This window comes from Panthera onca, chromosome B2, assembly GCF_046562875.1.
Source record: "Panthera onca isolate mPanOnc1 chromosome B2, mPanOnc1 haplotype 2, whole genome shotgun sequence".
In the NCBI taxonomy this organism is placed as follows: Eukaryota; Metazoa; Chordata; class Mammalia; order Carnivora; family Felidae; genus Panthera; species Panthera onca.
The window spans coordinates 97,151,263-97,175,665 of NC_138343.1; the positions used below are offsets into that span (position 1 = coordinate 97,151,263).

At 36.9% G+C, this 24,403-nt stretch overlaps 1 protein-coding gene across 2 annotated transcripts in view; it reads left to right on the forward strand.

Annotated features, from left to right (window-relative positions):
• Positions 1-2,760: 2,760 nt before the first annotated feature.
• Positions 2,761-24,403, forward strand: part of AFG1L (AFG1 like ATPase) — a 196,818-nt gene continuing 175,175 nt past the window's right edge. For both annotated transcript variants that reach the window (XM_060616322.3, XM_078447191.2), the window contains exons 1-2: positions 2,761-2,844; positions 2,973-3,116. In XM_060616322.3, coding sequence (XP_060472305.3) covers positions 2,763-2,844; positions 2,973-3,116 — 226 coding nt within the window. In that variant the 5' untranslated portion in view covers positions 2,761-2,762. The remainder of the gene's footprint in view (positions 2,845-2,972; positions 3,117-24,403) is intronic.

The following is a 24,403-nucleotide window of genomic DNA, read 5'->3' on the forward strand; positions in this document are numbered from 1 at the left end:
ATTCCAAATCACCCATATTTATTATGGATTATCATCCTTATTTAAATCCTACCTGATTTTTTTTTTTTGCTTTTAATGAGTTCCATAAATTTGCTTCTTGAAGTATTAAGGTTCAGTAGAACTTTCTTCTATTTATTTAAAAAATTCTCCCTACCTTTTGCAAGCTTAAGAGTACATTCCTTATTTTTATAATTCTTGGATATCATGAATCCATGCTGTCCTAGACTCATTATTTTATATTTTGACCTTATCCTCTTTCAGTTTCTGTTTATAAGTGTATATGATTAACCCTTTATGTATATACATTATCTCATTTAATTCTCACAAAACCTCTGGATGGTAGCTAGGATAGACATTATCTTAATTTTATAGATAAGGAAAACAAAGGGAGAGTTTAATTTAGAGACAAAATCAGAACCCAAATATAATTTATGACTTCTATATAGTATGTTGTCTATTGACTACTTTCTTTCCCATTTCCTTCATTACTTTATTTGTCATCTGGGTACTTTCCGTTTGGTTTTGACCATGAGATTAGATGCCAACACCACTTGGCATTTTCTTTAGGGAGATTTTATTTATTTATTTTTTTTTTATTTTTTATTTTTTTTTTATTTTATTTTATTTTTTTTAACGTTTATTTATTTTTGAGACAGAGAGAGGCAGAGCATGAACAGGGGAGGGTCAGAGAGAGAGGGAGACACAGAATCGGAAGCAGGCTCCAGGCTCTGGGCCATCATCAGCCCAGAGCCCGACGTGGGGCTTGAACTCACGGACCGTGAGATCGTGACCTGAGCTGAAGTCGGCGCTTAACCGACTGAGCCACCCAGGCGCCCCGGGAGATTTTAAAAATAAGGACAAAATAATGCTTTCTGATTTTCTGATTTCCTTCTATTACTTTTTCTGATAATATTCAATGAATTTCTTTCAGGGTTATTTTTGCTTTTTTATTTGTTTTAGCAATTGCAGGAACTGCAGGAGCACAGGATTGATGTTTTAATAAAATGGTTTATAATGGCTACTTAATTATTCTTCTGGTCATAATGAATTCTCTTGAATACAACAGATGTAATCTAAGTTACCTCATACTGGCACGCAATACTGGCACACAATAAAGTTTATTTGCTATATTTCTGTTCACTTGCACAGCCATGTGAAAATTTCCTGTAGATATTCCCGCCAATTTGGCATTAAACTGTCTACGAGTGCTTATTTCACTTCCAAAATTGTTAAGCTGTTGGAATCTCTAATAAAAAGTAATTTCAGGGGCACCTGGGGGGCTCAGTCCGTTGTGTCCAATTTTGGCCCAGGTCATGATCTCATGGTTCATGGGTTTGAACACAGCGTCTGTGCTAACAGCTCAGAGCCTGGTGCCTTCTTCAGATTCTGTGTTTCCCTCCCTCTCTGCCCCTCCCCTGCTTGTGCTTTCTCTCTCTCTCTCTCTCAAAAATAATTGTTAAAAAAAATTATTAAAACAATTTAAAGTAATTTCATTGACTAAGGCAAGCAACTATTTTTCCAGAGCAAACAAAATGACACACAGATACTCTCTGAAAATCTTGAATGTGATAAATATGTAAATTAAGGAAGAATAGATTTTTTTTCAAAAGATCTTTCACAAAGTGTCACACTCCAAATTAATAGTATTAAATGCAAAAAAGAAATAGTCAATATAGCATGGAGGAATAGTTTGTCATGTAAGACAATACAACTTAAGATAGATATCAAATAGTAAGTGAAAATTTATTTTGAAAGATACAATCAAAATAACTTTTCCATAAACAATTTGACAGTAGAGAGTTTCCAAATTATTATTCTATGCTGTGCTCTTTTTCCTGTTTCTTAGGAATCTTCTATTGTGGATGAATTGTTTGATTTCCTGGAACTCTTTCTAGTGTAGTCTTTTTAATTTTCACTCAATCGAAATGTGGCTTTATCCTTCCTGTAATTCATACTTTCTTGCCTGCCTGCCTTGGTTCACTCTATTTCCTGTTCTTGGAAGGTCTTCATCTCTTGATAAAAGTAAAGCTTCCAGAACGCCCTCCTGATTTCCCAGCCAAAGTGCTCTCCTTAAGTGTTCTCCTTTCATTGATTCCATAACATCTGGTAGAATCTTTTGTTGCTTTTTTTCATCCCTGCTGATGGATTGCCAGCCTCTTCTGGACAGGAATTTGTACTCTCAATACACTTATAATAACTCAAACATTTTTTGTTTAATCAAATTAGGGTAATCACTTAAGAGAAATTCCTCTTTGGACACACTATCCCATGGCCACTCCATCCACTCATTGTCCATCTTGGGCCATTGGCTTTCCTATGCCAGTTACACACTCTTTAAAAACATTTGAGTGTATGCCATATTGAAAATAATTTATGCTATTCAAATATAGGAAGAACAAGTGGAAGGTGCTCATTTCAGGTACTCTGGCAAAGATGAGTCGGACGCTGGAGGCAAAGGAATTAGGGTTACCATTTAAGGAGGTGTGACCAGGTAAACATCAATATTTCATTAAAACATGAGTGCCCACTGGGTCACCTACATCTTATTTAGGTTTCGAAATCTCGGTCAGGTACGCAAACCGAAAAATGCTCAGGGGTGGTGACGTGACCGTACGTCACTACCGCGTTCCACGTTCCAATTCCCTGAAAACGTTTTAGGATCCAGTGCCACGGACGTGGGCTGGTTTTGGGCGCAGGATCGCCCTTCTCCCCAAGCCCGTCCCTCCCCTCGCTCTGCTCCGCCCCCGGCGCTGCCGCATTGCATGCTGGGAGTCGTAGTCTGTCTGGCAGCGCCCGGAAGGACGGAAGGGCACCCGAGTCTAGCCTGTCCTCTTGCTACCGGAGGTCGCGTTCTTCCTCTGCTTTCTTTCGTTCTTTCCTGCGTAGCCTTCTGTGAGCACGGCTTGGTTTGTCTGTGCCACCGTTTCTCTTTTGGGTTTCAATAAAGTTTTCCTCTTCCTCCCTTTGTACAGAGCTCAAGATGGCGGCCTCCTGGTCGCCCTTGGTTACACTGCGCTTAGTGCAGAGCCGGCTGAGAGGGAGATGTGTTGGGTGCGGGGCCTGGGCTGCTGCTCTCGCCCCTCCGGCCACCGCCCCTGGAAACACCTTTTGGAAAGGTCAGTGACTGTGCCATGAGTAGCCCGAGCCGACTGCATATGACCGGGGAAGCCTCGGGTCAGTCACCCTCTTATCTCTCCCAGTTGCCTCCTGGTTTCACCTGTTTCGGAGCTAAGGGTCCCTGGTGAGGAGTTTCAGCCTCTCTTGTCTTTGGCTGGCTGCCCATGAAGGATCCCTGAGCACTGAGGAAACTGACCCAGAGCAACTTACATTTTTGAGGTCAGAGGTCAACTCAGAGTTTGTTCCCTTCAGGCTTTCAGAGAGTTAACACCTATCTGGTGAGCCCAGGCGTGGGAGTGCCTGGCTTGAATGGATACAAATGTGGGTTTGGGGGCTGAGGACCCTTACACCTGCGCCTTACCTACTCTCCTGGCTGGTGACCCTGGCCTGGATCTAAAAGCCAAACCTCGGACTTCTGAGGGCCCTGCTGGCTCTCAGGATTCCGGGAACACAAATGTGCAAGCTTTCTCAGATGGAGTGATCAATTCTTGTTCTTTTCAAGCCACTAGAGGCCTTAGTGGGGTATATTTTGTTACCAGCCTTGCTCATTCATTCATTCATTCATTCATTCAAATTGTTACGTGTTCAGGAGTGAATGAACATATACTGTGAGTAACCGAGTCCCAGGAATACTGATTTTGCTGCTTATATTCATATACTCTCATGAAACTATGGGCTACTTAAAAACAAGGACTAAGTGTCTTGTTTCTTCAGCACAGTGTTTAGTACCTGATGGGCAAGATATATTTTCTGAATGAGTGAATGAATGATATTCTTATTGTCTCTTCCATCCACATACCATTTTTTTCTCATCTCCAAGCATCCCTTCTTCTGTGTCTTAATAAATTAACTCTCATTGGCTCATTTAGTTAAAACCTTATCAGTCTTTCATTATTACATCAATAGAGTTGAAATTAATACTAGAACTCTGATTAAGTCACCTCAGGGGTTTTTTTGTTTGTTTTTTTTTTTTTTTTTTTTGCAGTTTCACATAATCTATTTACTACATAATGAAATATTTTGGTAGCATAAAGGTTGGGTCATAATGTAAACTTTATTATTTTTATTTTTGGAATAGGTAATAAAAACAAATGATGCAAGAAAGAATATGGTAAAATGTTAAAACTATTCCACCCCTATCGCTTAGCCACTTAATTTTCCTCCCCAGAGGCAACTTCTAATACTAGTTTCTTATGTATTCTTCCAGAGACATTCTGTGTATGTACAAACATATATGCATATAAACATCTGTATTTAAAAAACAAAATAGAAGTGGTAACATATACACACCCCTCGATACCTTTCTTTTTTTTTCATTTAATATATCTTGGAGATCATTACATATCAATTTAGAACTGCCTGATTTTAAATGGTTGAAATAGAATTCTATGGATGTATCATAATTTATGAAAACTAAGATGTAAGGAACATCATCACAATAACATGCAGTATGCTAAGTGCTTTCTACATATATTATCTCATTTAATTCTCATTCTTCTCATGATCCATTTTGGAGATGATGAATCCAGGGTTGCAGAAGTTATATGGCTAGTTAAGTCAAGTAAAGGCTGTATTTGGATTTATATCTTACAACAAAGGCTTTGCTATGAACCTGTATTCATATATATATTTTTTAATTAAATCAAGATTTTGTTGTTTGTTTTCAGAATTATCATTTGGAATTTCAAAACTTACTGGTAACCAAAGGGTTAATGGGACTAATTACAGCAGCAAGCTAATAAGCACAGCTGCAACTTTTCCTCCAGACCTTTTCCATTTGCCTTCAAATTTCCCTCCTCCTTTGGAGAGGTGGATTTGAGGCTTGCTCCTTCATCTCCTTGTTTGGCTACCTCTCAAGCAAACCCTTCTCTGGCTGCATACTTGATGTCTTGGTGATTGTCTTTGCTGCAAGTTGGGCAACCAAACCTGGGTTCAGTTACACATTTGGCAAGCTAGCCAAGACTTTTTTGCCTGGCCCTGCGTGGTTTGTTGGCCGCCAGCTGGTGATGGGGGCCTCGTGACAGGTTGAAGCAGCTGCCTAGGTGACAGGTTCGTTGCTCTAGGAACTGTCCCTGGGGTCCCACCTACCTGGGTACCTCTGACCTTTGGTGCCTAATTTTCACTCTTGTGGCAAGGAAATGTTTTTTTGGGTTCAGTTTGGACAGATGTCTCTTGGTGACTACTTCGTGTGTGATGGACAGCATGTGAGTTTCTTTCTTTCTCCCTTTGGTTCGGCTCTCAGATTTCTTACTCCCATTTGGTTGCCATCAAATAGTGGGTTTTGGTTCTCTTAGCCTCCTTTCTTGTTTAAGAAAAGGCTGAACTAGGAAGCCATTTGGTTCAGTCAGTAAAGCTCTGATCTTTAGGGAGGAGCCAGAAACTAGGGAGCCATTTGGTTCAGTCTGTGAAACCCCAACTTTTGGGGAGGAACTGATGTTCACAGCAGTACTCTGGGTTTCATGTGTTTTTTTGTTGCTGTAGATTTTGGTATTTTTGAATAAAACCAGCCACGTTCTAACTGGAAAATGGAAAGTGACAATTTGATCCCCACATGCAACCTTTTGGACTGTATTCTCCAAAATTGGGCAGTCTTTTTTTGCAACACTGTTGGCCACATCCATTAATTGTAATACCATCTTGCAATTAGATTTGTGTTGTAAAAGGGGGATATTTGAAATTGGGCCCTTAAGATTTTGTTTGCATCGTGTGTGTGTCCATGTATGTTGTAAATTTGAGATATTTTCTCTATCTCCAGATGTTATTGCTGAAATTAATTTGTAAAAGAGCTCTATTTAATTGGTTTAAAGGCTAGCACTTATAAGAATTGGGCATTCTAAAAGAAAGATAGAAACTAACCCAGACGTTTTTTAAATTCACATGATCTTGGAAAATATTTCGTATTAAGGCTAATTCAAGGTTATTGGTTTAATAAAAATGGACATGTCTTTAGAGTTATCAGCATTAAATGTAAAACTTTTATTCTGCCTGTCTTTACTTAAAGTCAAATAAATTAATGTTCTCTCCATTGAGAAAAGAAAAAAAAAACATTAGAACTTTGTCTAATGCCTCAAGAAGTTTTATGAGTATTCTAATAAATATAAATAATTTAAATAAATGTAATTAAGACTACTGGAAATGATAAGGGAGACAACTCTATATCTGAGGAAAGTGAGACTGGTTATTTTTTTTAAAGAGGAATTAAAAAAAATTTTTTTAAGTTTATTTTTGAGAGCAAGGGAGAGCACTTGCATGCAAGTAGGGGAGGGGCAGAGAGGGATACAGAGAATCCCTGCTGTCAGTACAGAGCCCAATGTGGGTCTCAAACTCATGAACCTAGATCAAGAGTCAGATGCTTAACTGACTGAGCCACCCAGGCACCCTATTATTACTTTTAAATGGTTATTTAATTTGAGTGAGAGAGGGAGAGAGAGAGAGCACGCATGCAAGCATGCCTGCACTGGGGAGGGGCAGAGAGAAAGGGAGGGTGAGAATCCCAAGCAGGCTCCATGCTCAGCACAGAGTCCAACTGGGGCTCAATCCCATGACCCTGAGATCATGACCTGAACAGATATCAAGAGTCAGACGCTTAACTGACTGAACCACCTATGTGCCCAATAGCAGGTAGTTTTTGATATTTGTTAGTATTTGTAGACAGCCCTATAAGTTGGGTTGAAACTTCCATGCCTTTCAGAGAAGGCCTCATCAGAATTTTTCAAAAACACTTTTAAGCAAAATTATTCCTAGTTTTGGATTCTCACTAACAATCCAGAGCAACAATGGAGTGGCATTTGGGGCAAAAATCACACAAGCAGTGTTGAGTGCCTTGGGCATTCAATGGAAATTCTATGCCTCCTGGAGAAGCCAACAGATTGGAAAATAGGAAAAATGAACTTTGGCAAAAATATGCCAAGAAACCAACTTAACTTGGGAAGAAGCCTTGCCAGCTTCTCTGCTTTGAGTAGAGTGGCCCCTAGAAGTAAGCTTGGTTTAAACCCCTATGAGGTGTTATATGGAAGACTCTTTCTATACTCATTTCGTGACTTAGGAATTCCTGATGGGGCTCACGTTAGGGAATACTATCAGCTACATTCGCTATGTAAATTCGCGTCCAGGAGGTTGATGTGCCTTTATACCACCTGAATCCTGGAGACTTGGTGTTATTAAAGACCTGGAAGAACAAGCACCTGAGGACCAGCTCCAGCTACCATAGACAGGACCTTAATGAGATGCTGTTGACTACCCATTTTTCAGGGAAACCAAAGGGAATTAAGCCTTGGATCCATCACACTTGAATAATAAAAATCTACAGGTTCCCTATATCTTGTCAGCAAGAAGAACATCAAAAAGAGTCCTGCTTGGACTGGCAAGCCTTTGATGGACCTGAAACTACTTTTTAGGAGAGCTGGTCTGAAGAAATCAATAAGTACAACAAGCTAGTTGGTTACAACAAATCTCCCTTGAGACCTAGATAAAATATTGTACAAGAACTAATAACCAAAGTACAAAAATCTTGGTAATGCAGGATGTTGAGTTTCAACCTGGAACCAAGGAATATTTCTAGATGACTGCAGAAAGGTTCTATTCCTCTAACCCTGATCTTCACCCCCATCTCAGCAGGAAGTAACTAATAGAGGTCATTGGCCCAATTCTCTTGAGAATGAGGAATGGTCAAAAGACAGTGGGAATTGAAACCAGTAACCAAAGGGTTAATGGGACTAATTGCAGTTGCAAACTAACAAGCCCAGACCTCTTCCTTTTCCTTTAAATCTCCCTGACTCTCCTTTGGCGAGGTGGATTTGAGACTTGCCTTACTGTCCTCTTGTTTAGCTGCATCTGGAATAAACCCTTTCCTTGCTACATACTTGGGATCTCAGTGATGGTCTTTGCTGGGCATCAGGGCAGACGAACTTGGGTTCAGTTATAATACTGCCTCTTATACTCAGAATTTAGCCAGTTTTGGGTGTGGAGATTTAATGAAAATACAGGTAAGGGAGAGGTAAATTTAGTTGTAACTACATACACTCCCTTCCTCTCTTTAAATAAAAAGAAAATTTTAAGTTGAAATGTTTTTCTGTATTTAGAGCACAATTTTAAAATTGGTCTTGTATCCCTCAATCTTGGGAGTGGGTGTTATTTACTGTTTACATTTATATTTATCTCCATTTTTTCATCTTTTCAAGTCTACTCTTTACTGCAGTATAACGTGAGGGAACCATTGGCTTAATGTTAAACAACGGAAGGAAATACATAAAGGAAAGGAATGAGGGGAAAGGAAGAGCATGTTCTTTGTTTTTATGTCTCATCTAAGCTTTCGTGCCAGCCCTGGCTCCAAGATGTTTTGGAAACTGACCTATGAAGACTTGGGGGGTCCTAAAATACTCTTCATCCAAATTGCCTACTTGATTGCTTAACTTAAAATTCCTTAGGAAATACAATATTATGAATTCCATTTTGGGATCTGTGTATTTCCATTTGTTTATTAAAAATTTAAATTGAAATTTGGTATCTTATTGTAATTTAAGTAATATGCTCCATTTTTATTTCACTGCCTGTTTTCTTTTAGGTCTAAGTGTATCTTCATTTAATGTAATGTTTAACATCCAGATAGTTAAGGGGAAACATTTTATTCGAGATTAGAGTGGCCATAGTGTGGGTGAAAAATGCCTCAAATTCGGTTGGAGCCTTGTATTTAGGGTGTGTGTGTTGGGTGAGGGGAAGTGAATGAAATGGGGTCCCAGCCCTTGAATAGCTCATGGTCTTGGAAGGGAGATGAAATTATAATAGCTAACATTTATCAAGCCCCTTCTATCTTCCAGGCCATCACTGGCAGTTTCTTTTTCTCATAATTTAATCTTCACAAAAGCCCTGTAAAATACTTGTTAACTCTGTTTCATAGATGAATAAACAGGCATGGCCACCCAACTGGGATTTGAACCCAGGTACTTTTTACTCTAGAAGCACAAACTTAACCCTTATCTTCCAGCTCCTTAACATTGGACATTAATAACCCATCATTTCGGTTCATCTTAAGTGTTGTAGGACTACAGAGGGGAAGGCAGCTCTGCTAAGAGAGAGAAGGGGGTTGTAGCACAAGTGTAGAAGTGAGCTGTACATGGCCCTTACTGGTTTATGGGCCCTCAGGGAGAGCAGCTAGAGATGAAGCTGGGAAGGTGGCCTGGCTCTGGTTAAAAGTCCTGTGTAGTGTGTGAAGATGTCTAGGCTCAGTGGGATGCTGATGGAGGTTTCATAAGAAGAAAGGTGATCAGATCAGTTTTAGCATGATTATTCTTATTCTTGCCTGAAAAACAGATCAGGAATGCCTGAGTGGGGAAAATTGGAAGTGCGGTGGTTATTTAGGAGGAAGTTGTGGTTCGGGAGAGAGCTGTTCAGGGCCTGAATTACTGCTGTGGTGAGGTGGAGAGCTGGGCAGCAAGGTGGGGGAAGGGAGGAATTCAGAGGCACTTGCTTGGTAGAATTGCCAGGCTTTGGGGGAGACAAGGAAAGAGAAGGGTTAGGATCAATACAGATATCCTAGTTTGGGTAATTTGATGGCATCACCATCCATCTAATCAGGGTAATCAAACCAAACAAAAAATAGGGCCAGAGGTATTTTAGGGAGAGATTCCATCTTGGACTTGTTAAATTTGAGGTGGTTATGACATCCTGGGTAAATAAGTTTAATTAGTTCTGGGAAATATGAAGGTCTGAGACTGAGAAAGGAAATACGATATGTCGAGAGCCACGAGAATGTAAGAACTAGCCTGGGAGTATTTGTAGAGTGCAAAGAAGAAAATTTTCCTTGAAGGAAAGCTGACACTTTATGAAAAGAAACTGACTTTGTCAGAGAACATTAAGAGAGGCCCTAGGAAAACGAGAAGAGAAGCCAAAGAGGAGAATTTTACTAGGTTTTCTAAAACTGAAAATTGGCATATCTGAAAATTATATTTTATTTAAGCTAGCCTTGGAAATTAAGTTTGTTTCATAAAGGCAAGGTAATATGAGAGTCACGTCTTGTGATTTCTTTTTATTATAGAGTCTTTTTGTATCTCAGTGTTGTATTTTTAGGTGTCTTTATTAAATGATGACTCATATTTACCTTTGGCTCCACAATCTTTTCTTTACTGCATGTATGTATACATGAGATCTTCATTAGGCATTAATATGAGAACAAATGCACCTCAGCCATATGAATTGGTATAATTAATTGGTAGTATATATTAGTGATTAAGAAAATGGGCATTCGACTTTACTACCCAATTAGATGAATACCTTTACGTGAAACTTTGTTTCTTGGATTTTCATTAATATCTATTATTATATTAGAAGAATGTTCATGCCTACTCTTGAGACTGATAACTTTATGATAATGGTTTCTTCCAAATAGTTTTTAAAAAGGATAGCAGACCCTATTACATAGGCATAGCTGGTGCCCTAGATGTAGTTCTGGGGTGGTAGGAGGGGCAGATGAAACAGGGCGTGTCTAAGAATAGAACTGGTAGAAAGGAATGTAAGAGGTCCAGATATGGGTTATTGAGCTACTCTAGATTAGCACAGCTTTACACCTCAGGAGCTTCATCCTCTTTGTTTACGAAAATAATATTTAAATGGGGTATAACTATTTTCTTGATTTGTCTTTTTACAAAAAGTACCACAGAAATAATAGGTGTTAAGACTCTGAAACCCGGTAGTTCAGCCTTGGGTGCAGTATAGTGATATATTCCATATATTTGCTGACAAGTGATCTAGCCTCTGCTCGAATATATCTAACACTTGTTTTCCTAGGTCACTCATATTTTTCACTGACCTGTATCTACTATTTGTCCCAATGTCTCTCTTATAAACCTTTTGGATATATCTGTTCTTCCTACTTTGTTATGTCTTCCTTACCTAAGGTCCTTGACTGAGGTCCCCTTTCTGCATCTATTCTGCTGGTGGTACCAGATTCTTTAATCTCCAGAATCTTTTTCGTAGGTTTTCTTTCCTGTCCTGCTCATGCTGCCTTATTTCTTTTCTTCATTGAGCCCTTTCTAGGAGTTACTTTTCAACATATTATCTGTTCATATACTTTTAAAAAAAAATATTTATTTATTTTGAGAGAGACAGATGGAGCACAAGCTGGGGAGAGGCAGAGCGAGAGAGAGAGAGAGAGAGAGAGAGAGAGAGAGACAGAGAGAGTATCCCAAGTAAGCTCTGTGCTGTTAGCATCTATCTATCCATATTCTTCTTTTTTAAAAAAATGTTTGTTTATTTTGAGAGAGAGAATGAGAATGAGACGGGGAGAGGCAGACAGAGAGGGAGACAAGGAATCTGAAGCAGGCTCCAGGCTCTGAGCTGTCAGCACAGAACCCAACGCAGGGCTCGAACTCGTGAACTGGGAGATTGTGACCTGAGCCAAAGTCAGATGCAACAACTTTTAAAGCCTGAATGTGTATTTCTTTTAGAGTAGTTCCTTCATAACTCCATAATGCAACTATATCTTAAATGTAAACTGTGTAGATTGCATTAAAAAATTCTTATATGTATGTGTGAGTGTATAAAATTTAAAGTAAATGAACATAATAGATGTTATTTTTCTTTATCATTTGAAAGAAAATAGATCCCTTAGATCTCATTATTAAATAGTGTGTGAACAGGGTGAATATTAAGGAGTTACTCAGTATGCTAGGCCATGCCTATAATTACTTCAGAATAGCTTTATTCAGATTTTTAGGCGGTATTTTACTGATTTGTTATCATGAAATTTAAAGTACTATTTTTTTCCTTTTGTAAAGTTATACACTGGCACATTAAGATTAACTAGCTTCTAAAGCAAAAGAATGATAACCAGCAAGCATTTAGTTTTAATTTTCATAATTTTTCTATTTAAATCAAAAGCACCCTTTTAAAGCCCCTAAATCAGCCTTTTATAAATAAAGTAAATCATCTTGTGATGCATTCCTTGATGATGGCTTATGTTGTTTTTCTAAAGAAAGAGTTTAATTAAGATTTGATTTTCTTCTATTCTGCACTTTGTTTATTCATCACTGAATCAAACATAGGTCTTTAATGTCGCTGGTAAGTCTTGACTTTTTGGGTCATTGATGACCATTGCAGTTTTCAACGAAACAGCCGAATATTTATCTTTCAGGTATGATTTAGAACATAATAAAAGAATAAATGGGCTGCCTATGACCTTAGTATGGACTTCTGTCATTGTAGGGGAAAATTTCTGGTCAGTGGCCACTGTTTACAGTTTTTTAAAATCAACACAAATGTACAAATAACTCATGAATAATTGTGAACACAGTATTTGAATGGATGTTTAATAAATATGCATTAAAAATCTAATTACAGTAATGAAGTTTACAGCTGAAATTTTAATCCAGCCCTTTAGAAATATTAAACGTGCTTTTCCTGATTGTGCATTTTTCTCACAGCAGTTGGGTAAACATTTTAAACTGGAAATCTAAATTTCTTATATAGTTTTGATTTCATTTAACTAAGCGTGTGTTCTTTTTTGGCAACAAGCTTCTTCCTCTTTGTGAAGAAGTGAAGCTCCTTTTATTCCATAACTGTTACTTTGAAGAATTTTGATCAGTTCTATCTTAGGACTGATGAACATGCGGGATACCAGATGAATAATAAAATGTGACCTGCAAAACTAGATGGTGATTTTGGTTTCATTTGTTGTATGAAGACAGTCATTTAATTGGTATTTCCATTTTCTCATCTGTAGAATGGGATTAATTATCCTAATTCTACCTTCCTTATAGGTCATTTATGAGGCTCAAATAAGTTACTATGTGAGAAAATAATTTTAAAACTATAAGAACGGTTACATAAATGTGGAGCTATGCTGGGAGTAATTGAAATATTATTAAAATACCAGAGGTGGTAGATTCCAGTCAGTGAACAGAAATGGAATGAATTCAACTCTCTACAGAATTACTGGAATCATTTTAATTTGAGGGGAGGACTCTGTTATAATAACAACGGCAAAGAACCCAGTCTGATTTCAGTGCTTTGAATTCTAGAAAATGAAGCTTTTTTTTTTTTAAAGATTGTGGAAGGGGGCTCTCTAGGTAGCCAGGGATAGTTTTTGTTCTCCTGGACTTAACTACCTTTTCTCTGGATACTCTGAATACCTAAAGGTTCTTTGTCATGATGTTTCAAAGAAACCTGTTGAAGTTTGATTTATAGTATGAAGGTAAAATCTCTTCATTTAGTAAGAAATTGATACTGTTTTCAAAAGTAACTCAACTAGTTGCAAATTATTTTCTGTGAAGAAGGTATAAAGATAATATTTTATAGAATCATAGAATATTAGAGCTGAAGAAGTCCTCTGGGTCATGTAGTCGAAGGATGTTAGATAGGCGTGTAGTTTCTGCCTTAACTGTTTCTTTCATTTTTGGAGAGCCCTACATGTTAGAAAATTCTTTTTTTTTTAATTTTATTTATTTATTTTGAGTAATCTCTACACCTGACATGGGGCTTGAACTCACAACCGTGAGATCAAGAGTCGCATGCTCTTCTGACTGAGCAGCCAGGTGCCCATAGAAAATTCTTTAAGTAGACTGAAATTTGAGATTTTCTTTACCTTCTCTCCATTCATCTTGAATCTTTCCCCAAGCACAACCTATACAACTCTAGTCCTGATTGCATATATGACAGTTCTTTAAGCATATCAAGACTGGTAATATCGTTACCTTATTTACTCATTTTTTCATTCATTCATCAGATTATTGGGTGCTTCTTTGTCTTGATTCCATTTGACAACTTTTCAAACATTAAAGACTTAGATTTCTTCCGTTCATTCATTTATTCCCCAAATATTTCTTGATGCCATCTATATGCTAGACCTAGGGTGCTTGGATCTTATTACTGTCTCTTCTCAATGTCAGCCGTCCCTTGTCCTATTGGTCAACTCTTATGAAATGGTTTCTAGATCCCTGGAACAATTTCCCTTCTTGAGATTACAGTCTACTTTCTGAATGTCACTCTATAAATATGGCCCCTGTATCTCAATATATTCCTTCAGATATGTCTGGCTAGAGTACTGTTGTAGGTTACCTTTCCTGTGTCCTGTTACATTCTGTCTCACCTTAAGATTCCTAGGGCTGTTAAGACTGATCTCTCCAATTCATATTTGATTACTTTTTTCTTTTTAAAAAATAAATGATATTTAATTACAAAACATAGTATATGTGCATAGTAGAAAATACAGAAAAAAACAACCATTAAGTATACTTAAAAATTAAGTTATTGAGATATAATATTCAGAAAAGTACACAAATAATAAGTGTAAAGCCTATTGAATTTTCATAAAGAGACTAGATCTGAAATAGAAATCTAAATCAAGAAATAGAACATTTATAGAGCCCTAGGCAACTGTTGTAGACCCTCTAAGTCCCTAGCCCTTGACTTGTAATGGTAATCAACATCTTGATATATATATTACTATTGATTTATTTTGCCTGTTTTTGAATTTTATATAAGTAGAATCACAATTCTGGCTTATTTCACTTAAAATTATGTTTGTGAGGTTCTTTGATCTTTTTTACACATAGCAACTGTTAATTCATTTGCTGAATATAACAAGATATTGTATGATTATGTCACAATTTTCTTAAAGGTCTTCTATTTTTTTAATTGCAGTATAGTTGACATACAATGTTATGGTAGTTTTAGGTATACACTATAGTGATTAGACAACTCTATATGTTATGCTATGTTCACCAAAAGTGTAGCTACTATGTGTTACCATACAATGCTATTACAATACCATTGATTATATTCCCTGTTTCTTTCATCTTCATGACTTATATGATCTATAACTGGAAGCCTGTACCTCCCAATCCCCTTCACTCCTTTTGCTCGTCCCCCACCTCCCTCTCCTTTGGAAACCACCAGTTCTGTGTTTATGGGTCTGTTTCTGTTTTTTTTTGCTTGTTCATTTGTTTTTTGGATTCCACACATAAGTGAAATCATATGGTATTTGTATTTCTCTGCCTGGCTTGTTTCACTTAGCGTAATACTCTCAAGGCCCATCTATGTTGTTGCAAATGGTAAGATCTCATTCATTTTTATAGCTGAGTAATATTCCATTGTGTGTGTGTGTGTGTGTGTGTGTGTGTGCGCACGTGCGTGCATATATATTATATACACCATATCTTTTTTATCCATTCATCTATTGACGGACTCTTAGGTTGCTCCATATCTTGGCTATTGTAAATAATGCTTCAATAAACTAGGGATGCATATATTTTCTCAAATTAGTGTTTTTGGGTTTTTTTGGATAAACACCCACTAATGGAATTAACTGGATCAATATGCATTTCTATTTAAAAAAAATTTTTTTTAATCTTTATTTATTTTTGAGAGAAAGAGAGACAGAGAGAGACAGAGCTCGAGCAGGGGAGGGACAGAGAAAGAGACGGAGACACAGAATCCAAAGCAGGCTCCAGGCTCTGAGCTGTCAGCAAAGAGCCCAACACGGGGCTTAAACTCATGAACTGTGAGATCATGACCTGAGCTGAAGTCAGACACTTAACTGATTGAGCCACCCAGGCGCCCCTATACATTTCTATTTTTAATCTTTTGAATAACCTCCATACTGCTTCCCACAGTGGTGTACCAATTTATATTCCCACCAACAGTGCATGAGGGTTCCCTTTTCTTCAGATCTTCACCAACACTTGTTATTTCCTGTCATTTTGATACTTGCCATTCTAACTGATGTGAGAATTCTACCACAATTTTTAAATCCATTCTATAGTTTTAGATATTGGGGTTTCCAGTTTTTGGCTACTACTGTTCATAGTACTGCTGTGAATGTTTGTACAAAGTTTTTGGTGTACATATGTAAGCTTTCTGTTGAGCAGATACCTGAGAATTGGTGAATCATACAATACATGATCATCTTTAGCAGATAAGGCCAGTTTTCCAAAAGTATTATATCAATATGTATTTCTACTAGCAGTGTATGAGATTTCAGCTGCCACACATCCTCATCAATACTTGGTATTCTTTTTAATTGTAGTCATTCTACTAAATGTGTGGTGATACCTCATTGTGGTTTTATTTTGCTTTTCCCTGATGACTGTTGAGGTTGAGCACCTTTTTTACATATTTATTGGATACTTGGATTACAGTCTTTTGTTTAGCTTTTCAGGTTTTGTGCCCATTTTCCTAATGCATTTTTTGGTCTCTCTCTCTCTTTTTTTAAATGTTTGTTTATTTTGAGAGAGAGAGATAGAGTGAGCAGGGAAGGAGCAGAGAGAAAAGGAGATAGAGAATCCCAAGCAGGTTCTGCCCTGTCAGCACAGAACTGATGCAGGGCTTGAACCCATAGACTGTGAGATCACGACCTCAGCCAAACCAAGAGCCAGACACTCAACCGACTGAGCCACCCAGGTACCTCAAGGTCTCTTTCTTAATAATTGTAATTCATTATATATTCTGGATATGAGTCCTTTGTCAGATGTGTAAATTGTAAATATTTTCTCCCAGTCTGTGGCTTGCATTTTAGTTTTTTTCATGGAGTCTTTTCATGGACAGAAGTTCTTAGTTGTAATGCCCATTTATTAGCCTTTTTTTGTGATCCTATTTAAGAAATCTTTCCTTAGCTTAAGGTCATGAAGGTATTCTGATATCTTTTAGAAGTTTTATTGTTTTACTTTTCACACTTAGATCTATGATCCATCTGGAATTTTTATGATGTTAAATTGGGGTCAAGATTTTTTTTTTTTTTTTTAATGTGGATATTCATTGACCTGGGAACATTTTTTGAGTAGAGAATCTCTTTGCCAGGCTACTGCGGCATTACCTTTGACATAAATCCAGTGACCATATATATGTGTGAGTTTCTGTTTTGTTCTGTTGGTCTATTTTTGTGCCAGTACCACAGTGCCCTAATTATTTAGCTTTATCATCTTGGTATCTGTCTGTATGAGTCCTCTAAATTCACTCTTTTTCAAGATTGACTAGACCTAAATGAGCTGTCTGATACCATAGCCACTAGCCACACATGGACATTGAGTACTTGAAATGTGGCTGGGGAACTAAATTTTAAATTTAATTTAATTTAATTTTAGTTAAATACAGATTTTAAAAAGGATACTTGATTCAGCTATTGGAAGACATTTTTAAAAAAGATTTTATCTTTAGAGCAGTTTTAGGTTCACCGTAAAATTGAGCATGAGGTACAGAGATTTCCCATACCTCTTAAAAAAAAATTTTTTTTTGATGTTTATTATTGAGAGACAGAGACAGAGCATGAGCAGGGGAGGGGCAGAGGGAGACAAAGAATCTTAAGCAGGTTCCAGGCTCTGAGCTCACAAACCACAAGATCATGACCTGAGCTGAAGTCGAACGCTTAACCGACTTAGCCACCCAGGCACCCCGAGATTTCCCATACCTCTTGCCCTCACACTTACATAGCTTTTCTCAGTAACATTAAGTAATCTTGGAACAACTTAGGAAGGTGAAACTACTTTCTCAACTGTAGATTTTGTGAAGTCTAAGTACAGATTAAATATTTCCAGTGAAAATTTAGCATCCAAATTGAGACATGTTCTAAGTGTAAATTACATACTTAATTTGAAGACATGAAAAAAATAATTAAAAAATTAAAAAAAATTTAATGATTATTTTGAGAGAGTGGGAGAGAGATAGCATGAGCAGGGGAGGGACAGAGAGAGAAGGGGACGGAGGATCTGAAGTCGGCTCCATGCTGACAGCAGAGAGCTGGATGTAGGGCTCAAACCCGTGACCCACAAGATCACAACTTGAGTTAAAGTTGTGATGCTCACCTGCCTGAGCCACTCAGTCATCCCTAAATTTTTTTTTTTAATTTTTATTTTTGAGAGAGAGAGAGAGCTTGAGCAGGGGAGGGTGGAGAGAGAGAGGGAGACACAGAATCTGAAGCAGGCTCTAGGCTCTGAGCTGTCAGCACAGAGCCCAACGTGAGGCTCAAACTCAGGAACCTGAGATCATGACCTGAGCCGAAGTCAGATGCTTAATCGACTGAGCCACCCAGGAGCCCCTGAAAAAAATAAATTTAAAAGTAAAAATCTGAGTACATGTTGATTACTGTTCTTGATGTTAAGAACTGTGAAGGAGCTGAGATTTTATCCTGCTTGCAGGAAACATGTTAGCTTGTCAGGATTTCTTGAATGTTGGCAGAAGACATGAAACTCCTGGGTCAGAGACAAAGAATTTAATTACTCATGGCCCAGCAGGCGATGTGCGTCCTGTATGCCTCCATTCCCCTTGCCCCTCAAGCTCCATGGGGGGTGGTGCAGAGGTTGATCCAGGTGGATGCTGACCTACTCAGTGGTTTTGTTTCACAACTGAAGAACCCTGAACTTAGGAAATCCTATCTTTTATAAGGGAGGTGCAAGGAAATTTTGGCTTTTGACCTGGGAGAGACCTTATTATACAACAAATATTGTTGGAAAGACTAGAACAAAAGCTGTTTCTTTACTCACAGGTGTGCAGAAATGTAAAAGATCTATGAAAAATTGTCTTTTAGCAGTTGAAATAATATTTTGGTTATATTGGATTAAATAAAATGTGTGATCGAGATTAACTTCACCTCTTTTAAAAAATGTTTATAACATTTAGGTTATAATGTTATAACCTAATATAACTATAACCAAGTATCCAATAATTATAATACATAATCATGTAGCTCTTAGGGGTGCCTGGGTGGCTCAGTCGGTTAAGCATCTGACTTTGGCTCAGGTCATGATCTTGCAGCTAGTGAGTTCGAGCCCCCAGTGGGCTTTGTGCTGACAGCTCAGAGCCTGGAGCCTGCTTCAGATTCTGTGTCTCCCTTGCTCTCTGCCCCTCCCCCACTCATGCTCTGTCTCTCCCTTGCTCAAAAGTAAATAAACATAAAAAAAAAATTAAAAATGTAGCTCATAGTGAAATTTAAATTATATATGTTCACATTGTATTTCTTTTGTACAGCACTGCTTTAGGCCATTCTAGGTCCTTTGCATTTCTATATAAATTTCAGAATCAGTTTAGAAATTTCCTCAAAACAAAAAGTGGGGATTTTTAAAAAAGTGAAGTAAAATTTACCTAGAGTGAAATGCATAGATCTTAAATGTATTATTCAATGAGTTTTAGTAAATGTATTCACTGTTACTTGCACTCAATGAAGATACAGAATGGGGGTTGACAAACTTTTCCTGTAAAGGACCAGATAGTAAATATTTTATGCTTTGTGGGCCATAGGGTTTCTGCCACATTTTTTCTTGCCTTTTTTTGTGTAAAAGCAGCTGTAGATCATATAAATGAACATGGCTGTGTTCCAGTAAAACTTTATTTACAAAAACAGGCAGTGAGCTGGATTTGGCCCAAGGTCTAGAGCTTGCTGACTTCTAATAAAGAACATTTCCATCACCCTAGAAAGTTCATTCTGCCCCTTTTACTCATTTTTTATATCCTATAGGTTGATCACTGTTCTGATTTCTATTACCATAGATTAATTTTTCTATCACAATGATTTTATCTGTTCTTGAAGTTCATGAATGCAATTATATAGTATATACTCTTTTGTGTCTGGTTTCTTTCACTTTACATAATTTTTCAGATTAACTCCTATGATTTCATGTTTTAGCAGTTTTATTGCTGAGTAGTATTCTGTTATATGAATATACCCCAATTTGTTTATCCATTCTCCTATCAATGGACATTTGAGTTATTTCTAGCTGGTATAATCTTATATTGGTTATTTTGGATATGTTTTCATTTCTCTTGGGTGTATACCTAGGAATGGCATTTCTGGTTCATATAGTGAGTATAGTTTATAAGAAACTGCCAAACTATTGTCTAAAGTGATTTTACTATTTTATACTCTGAAATAAGTGTGATTGTTCTGGTTGTTATATATCTTTATCAATATTTGGGGTTGTCAAGGTTTTACATTTTAACTATTCTAGTGAATGGAAATGGTATCCTATTGTGGTTTATAAAGTTGCATCTACTGGGGCAATTGGCTGGCTCAGCTGGTAGAGCATGTGACTCTAGATATTGGGGTTGTGAGTTTGAGCCCCACATTGGGTATAGAGATAATAAAAAAACAAATAAACTAAAAAAAAAAGTAAATTTTCGTGTACCTAATGACTAACATGTTGAGCAATTTTTCATGTGCTTATCACCATTCATGTATCTTGTCAAGTATCTTTTGATACTCTTCTGTCCCTTTTAAAATTGGGTTGTTGGTCTTATTGGGAGATGTTCTTTAAATATACTGGAAACAGGTGGGGTTTTTTTGTTGTTGTTGTTTTTTGTCATATCTATGTATTGGGAATATTCCTGCAGGAATTTTTCTTTAAGATTTTTTTTTTTATTTTTTTTTATTTTAAGTAATCTGTACACCCAACATGGGGCTTGAACTCACAACCTGGAGATCGAGAATCATATGCTTTACTGACTGAGCCAGCCAGGTACCCCTGGAATTTTTTTAATTAAAAATTGAGATGCAATTCATATTCCATAAAATTCACCTGTTAAAGTGTACAATTCAGTGGTATTTAGTATATTCACAAAATTGTGGAGACATTACCACTATCTAATTCTGTTACATTTTTACCACCCCCAAAAAGAAACCCAATACTCATTAGCACTCACTACCTATTTCCCTCCTCCACTGCCCCCACCCCTTGGCAACCACTAATTTACTTTTTGTCTCTATGGATTTGTCTGTTGACATTTCATATAAATGGAATCCTACAATACGTGGTCTTTTGTGTTGGCTTCTTTACTTAACATAATGTTTTTGAGGTTTATTCAAGTTGTAGTATATATCAGTGCTTTATTCCTTTTTCTTAGTTTTTTAATTTTTTAAATTTTTTAAATTTTTTATTTTTAAGTAATCTCTACATGAAATGGGGGGCTCTAACTCATGACCCTGAGATCAAGAGTGGAATGTTCTACCAACTAAGCCAGCCAGGTGCCCCATCATTCCTTATTATGGCTGAATAATATTTCATGGTATGGATGGATATACCTTAGTTTGTTCATCAGTTGATGGACTTTTGGCTTGTCTCCACTTTTTGGTTAATATGAATAATGCTGCTACAAACATTTCTGTATACATTTTTTGTGTGGACATGTGTTTTCATTTCATGTGAAATGAGTCATGTGTAAACTCTGTTTAAGTTTTTGAGGAATTGTTACTATTTTCCAAAATATCTGCACTATTTTACATACCCATTAGCAATATATGAGGGTTCTAATTTCTCCATACCCTCTTCAACATTTATTACTGTCGTTTTGATCTTCACTCACCTAGTGGGTGTGAAGTGGTATCATATTGTGGCTTTGATTTGCATTTCCTGATCGACTACTCATATTGAACATCTTTTCATGTATTTATTGACTATTCGCATATCTTTGGAGAAATGTCTATTCAAATCCTTTGCTATTTAAAAAATTGGGTTATAAAATTGGGTTGTAAGAATTATATATTCTGGAGCCAAGTTCTCTAGCAGATATGTGATTTGCAACTATTTTCCTCATTCTGTGGGTTGGATTTTAACTTTCTTGATAATGTTTCTTGTATAAAAGTTTTAATTTTGATGAAGTTCATTTTTTTTTTTTCCTTTGGTTGCTTTTGGTGTCATATCTAGGAATCATTGCCTAATCCAAGGTCATGAAGATTTACAATTATGTTTTCTTCTAAGCATTTTATAGTTCTTTACATTTAGGTTTTTGATCCATTCTTACTGGGATTTAGTTGGGATTCAGGAAGTCTGAGTTTCACAGGTTGAGTGTGATGTCCAGACAGGATTGGTCTTAGTAATAAGTCCACACCTATTAGGAGAATAGATCAAAGATTGACAGACTTTTTCTGTAAAGGACCAGATGACAAGTATTTTTGCAGGCCATATGTTCTTTATTGCAACTACTCAACTCTGATATTGTAGTGTGAAAACAGTCATAGACAATACAGAAACTAGTAGGCATGGCTGAATTTGGCCTGTAGGCCATAGTTTGCAGATCTTTGTACTAGGTAAATATTCATGTGTAGTTTCTTTGAATTTAATATTTACATTTTAAAACCACCTGGAATTTATTTGGTGTGTAGTATGAAGGGATAATCTAATTTCTTCTGTTGTCTCCCAGTTGTCCAAATATCACTTGTTGAAGAGTCTGTTGCTTCCCTTGCTTTATTTATTCAACAAGTATTTATTGTGTGTCTATCGTATGCCAGGCATTGTAGGTGCTAGGTATATAGCGAATTGAACAGACAGCCTACCTGCTTGTAGTTTGCAGTCTAGTTAAGAGGGATAGACAAGATGGATAACAAAAATATAAGTTAGGTGATAAAAGAACAGTGATAAGATTTGGTATGCTTCCTTCTTTTATTATATATTATGCCATAAAGACTTTTTTGTAAAAGTATCTATTCTATTCATTGATCTTTTGATCATAGTGTTTTACATTTATTTTCACATCTGGTAGGCAAGAACCCCTGTATTAATTTTCACGGTTTTCTAAGGATTTTGGTGGAACTGTATTTAACCTATAAATTGTGAAGAATTGGCGATGTTGGTAAAGTTGTGTTTCTAATATTAGGTCTGTTTTTCCAAATTTTCATTTAGGCCTTTGAGAAAGATTTTTTTAATATAAATCTTACAAATTGATGATATTGTTCATGTTTATTCTAGACTTTTTATTGTAACGGTAAGTATTATCCTTTTTTTTCTCTTGTATTTTCCAACTGGTTATTGCTAGCTCGTTAGAATGATGAAACCATTAAAATATTTTTCCAGTATCCTCCTTTTTTGCTTAAGAGGGGCATAATCAAACTACTGCATTCTTTAAAAACTCCTAAATGGCTTCCTATTGTTTTCAAGGTTAAATTCAACCTGCCTGTCATTGCAAGGCCCTGTGGCACCTGGTTCCTTTATAATTCTCCAGTAGCTCATCTCTTGCCCCATTCTGCTTTCCACTTTACACCTCAGCCGTATTGAACTTGTTTCATTTTCTTTAGTGTGTGCCATACTCTTATGTTTCAAAGCCTCCTCAGGCTAATGCATCTCATTCCCTTCCTTCCTAACCTGGCTAACTCCTGTTCATCCTTTTGCTCTCAATTGAAACATCATTTCCTCTGAGTACCCTTAACTCCCTAAGCTAGATTACTAGTTTTGGCTGTGATCTCCTAGCATTCTTCTCTTCCCTTTATGTACTATACTGTGTTAGAGTTGTTCATCCACTTGTTTGTATCTCTCCCAGGGCACTGCCAGTATTTTGAGTGCAGTTACTGTGTCTTTCCAGCTCACCACTGATTATATAAGAAGTTTTTAGCAGAGAGCTTTGCACTCTGTAGATGCTTTATAAATATTTGTTTATTTGCTGCTGACTGAATTCTTCTATTTAATAGGTTTTCAACTGGTTCTTTTCAGTATAATAAAGTTTTTGAACTTAAATTCATCTTAGTTAAATTTTATGTTGGTATTTTCATCCAGTTTTGTAGCACATTAACATCACCTTGAATCAGGATTGTGATCATTGATGTGTCTTCCAACTTTGTGTCCTCTTCCTATTTGAGGGCTAGGTCATTATGTCTTTATTTAGTGCCAAATGTATTAATATTTTGTTATCAAAGCTCAAAAAGGTATGTATATATAAACCTGGTTTGTCAAAATTCTTAAAAGCCAACTATGTGAAATATAAGGGCTTTTAGATTCATAGGGAAAGGAATTTCTTTCCTGTAACACTTCATTTTGGGACTTTTAATAGAAAAATCTGCTGCTGGTACATTTTGGAAGTGCCATTTACTAGAAGAGACAGGTTGACCCTAGAGTGTAGGCAGGACAGAGCTCTGACAGGGCCCGAGGAGGATGGAGATCCAGGAGGAATGGGTTGGTGTTTGCTCCAGGAGGCTTGAGGACTTCAAATTAGAGGGCCTGAGAGAGGTTTGTGTTTTGATTTTCTGTTGCCTGGCTACGACAAGTGGGAGCACAGCCTTCACTTATCCATAGTATTATGGTTGTTTTAATGAGCGTGACATCCTGGTGGTTTGGGTCACTTAGCTTCAGATCCTGGCTTGGCCATTCACTCAAGTTTTCTAACCTTTTAAGTTATTTTAGTTTCTTTATTTGTAAGGAATAATAATAGCTACCTCATCTTTTTTGAGAGAAGATAATGTATAGAATAGTGCTGCCTGTGTGCTAAATATATAGTAGGCACTTAATAGTGTTAGTTTTCTTTACCTTTCAGAATTTTGTCATTCATGAATTTTCAAATGAATCTAAGTTTCACAAAGAAAACTTGAAGCTGTTAAAATCAA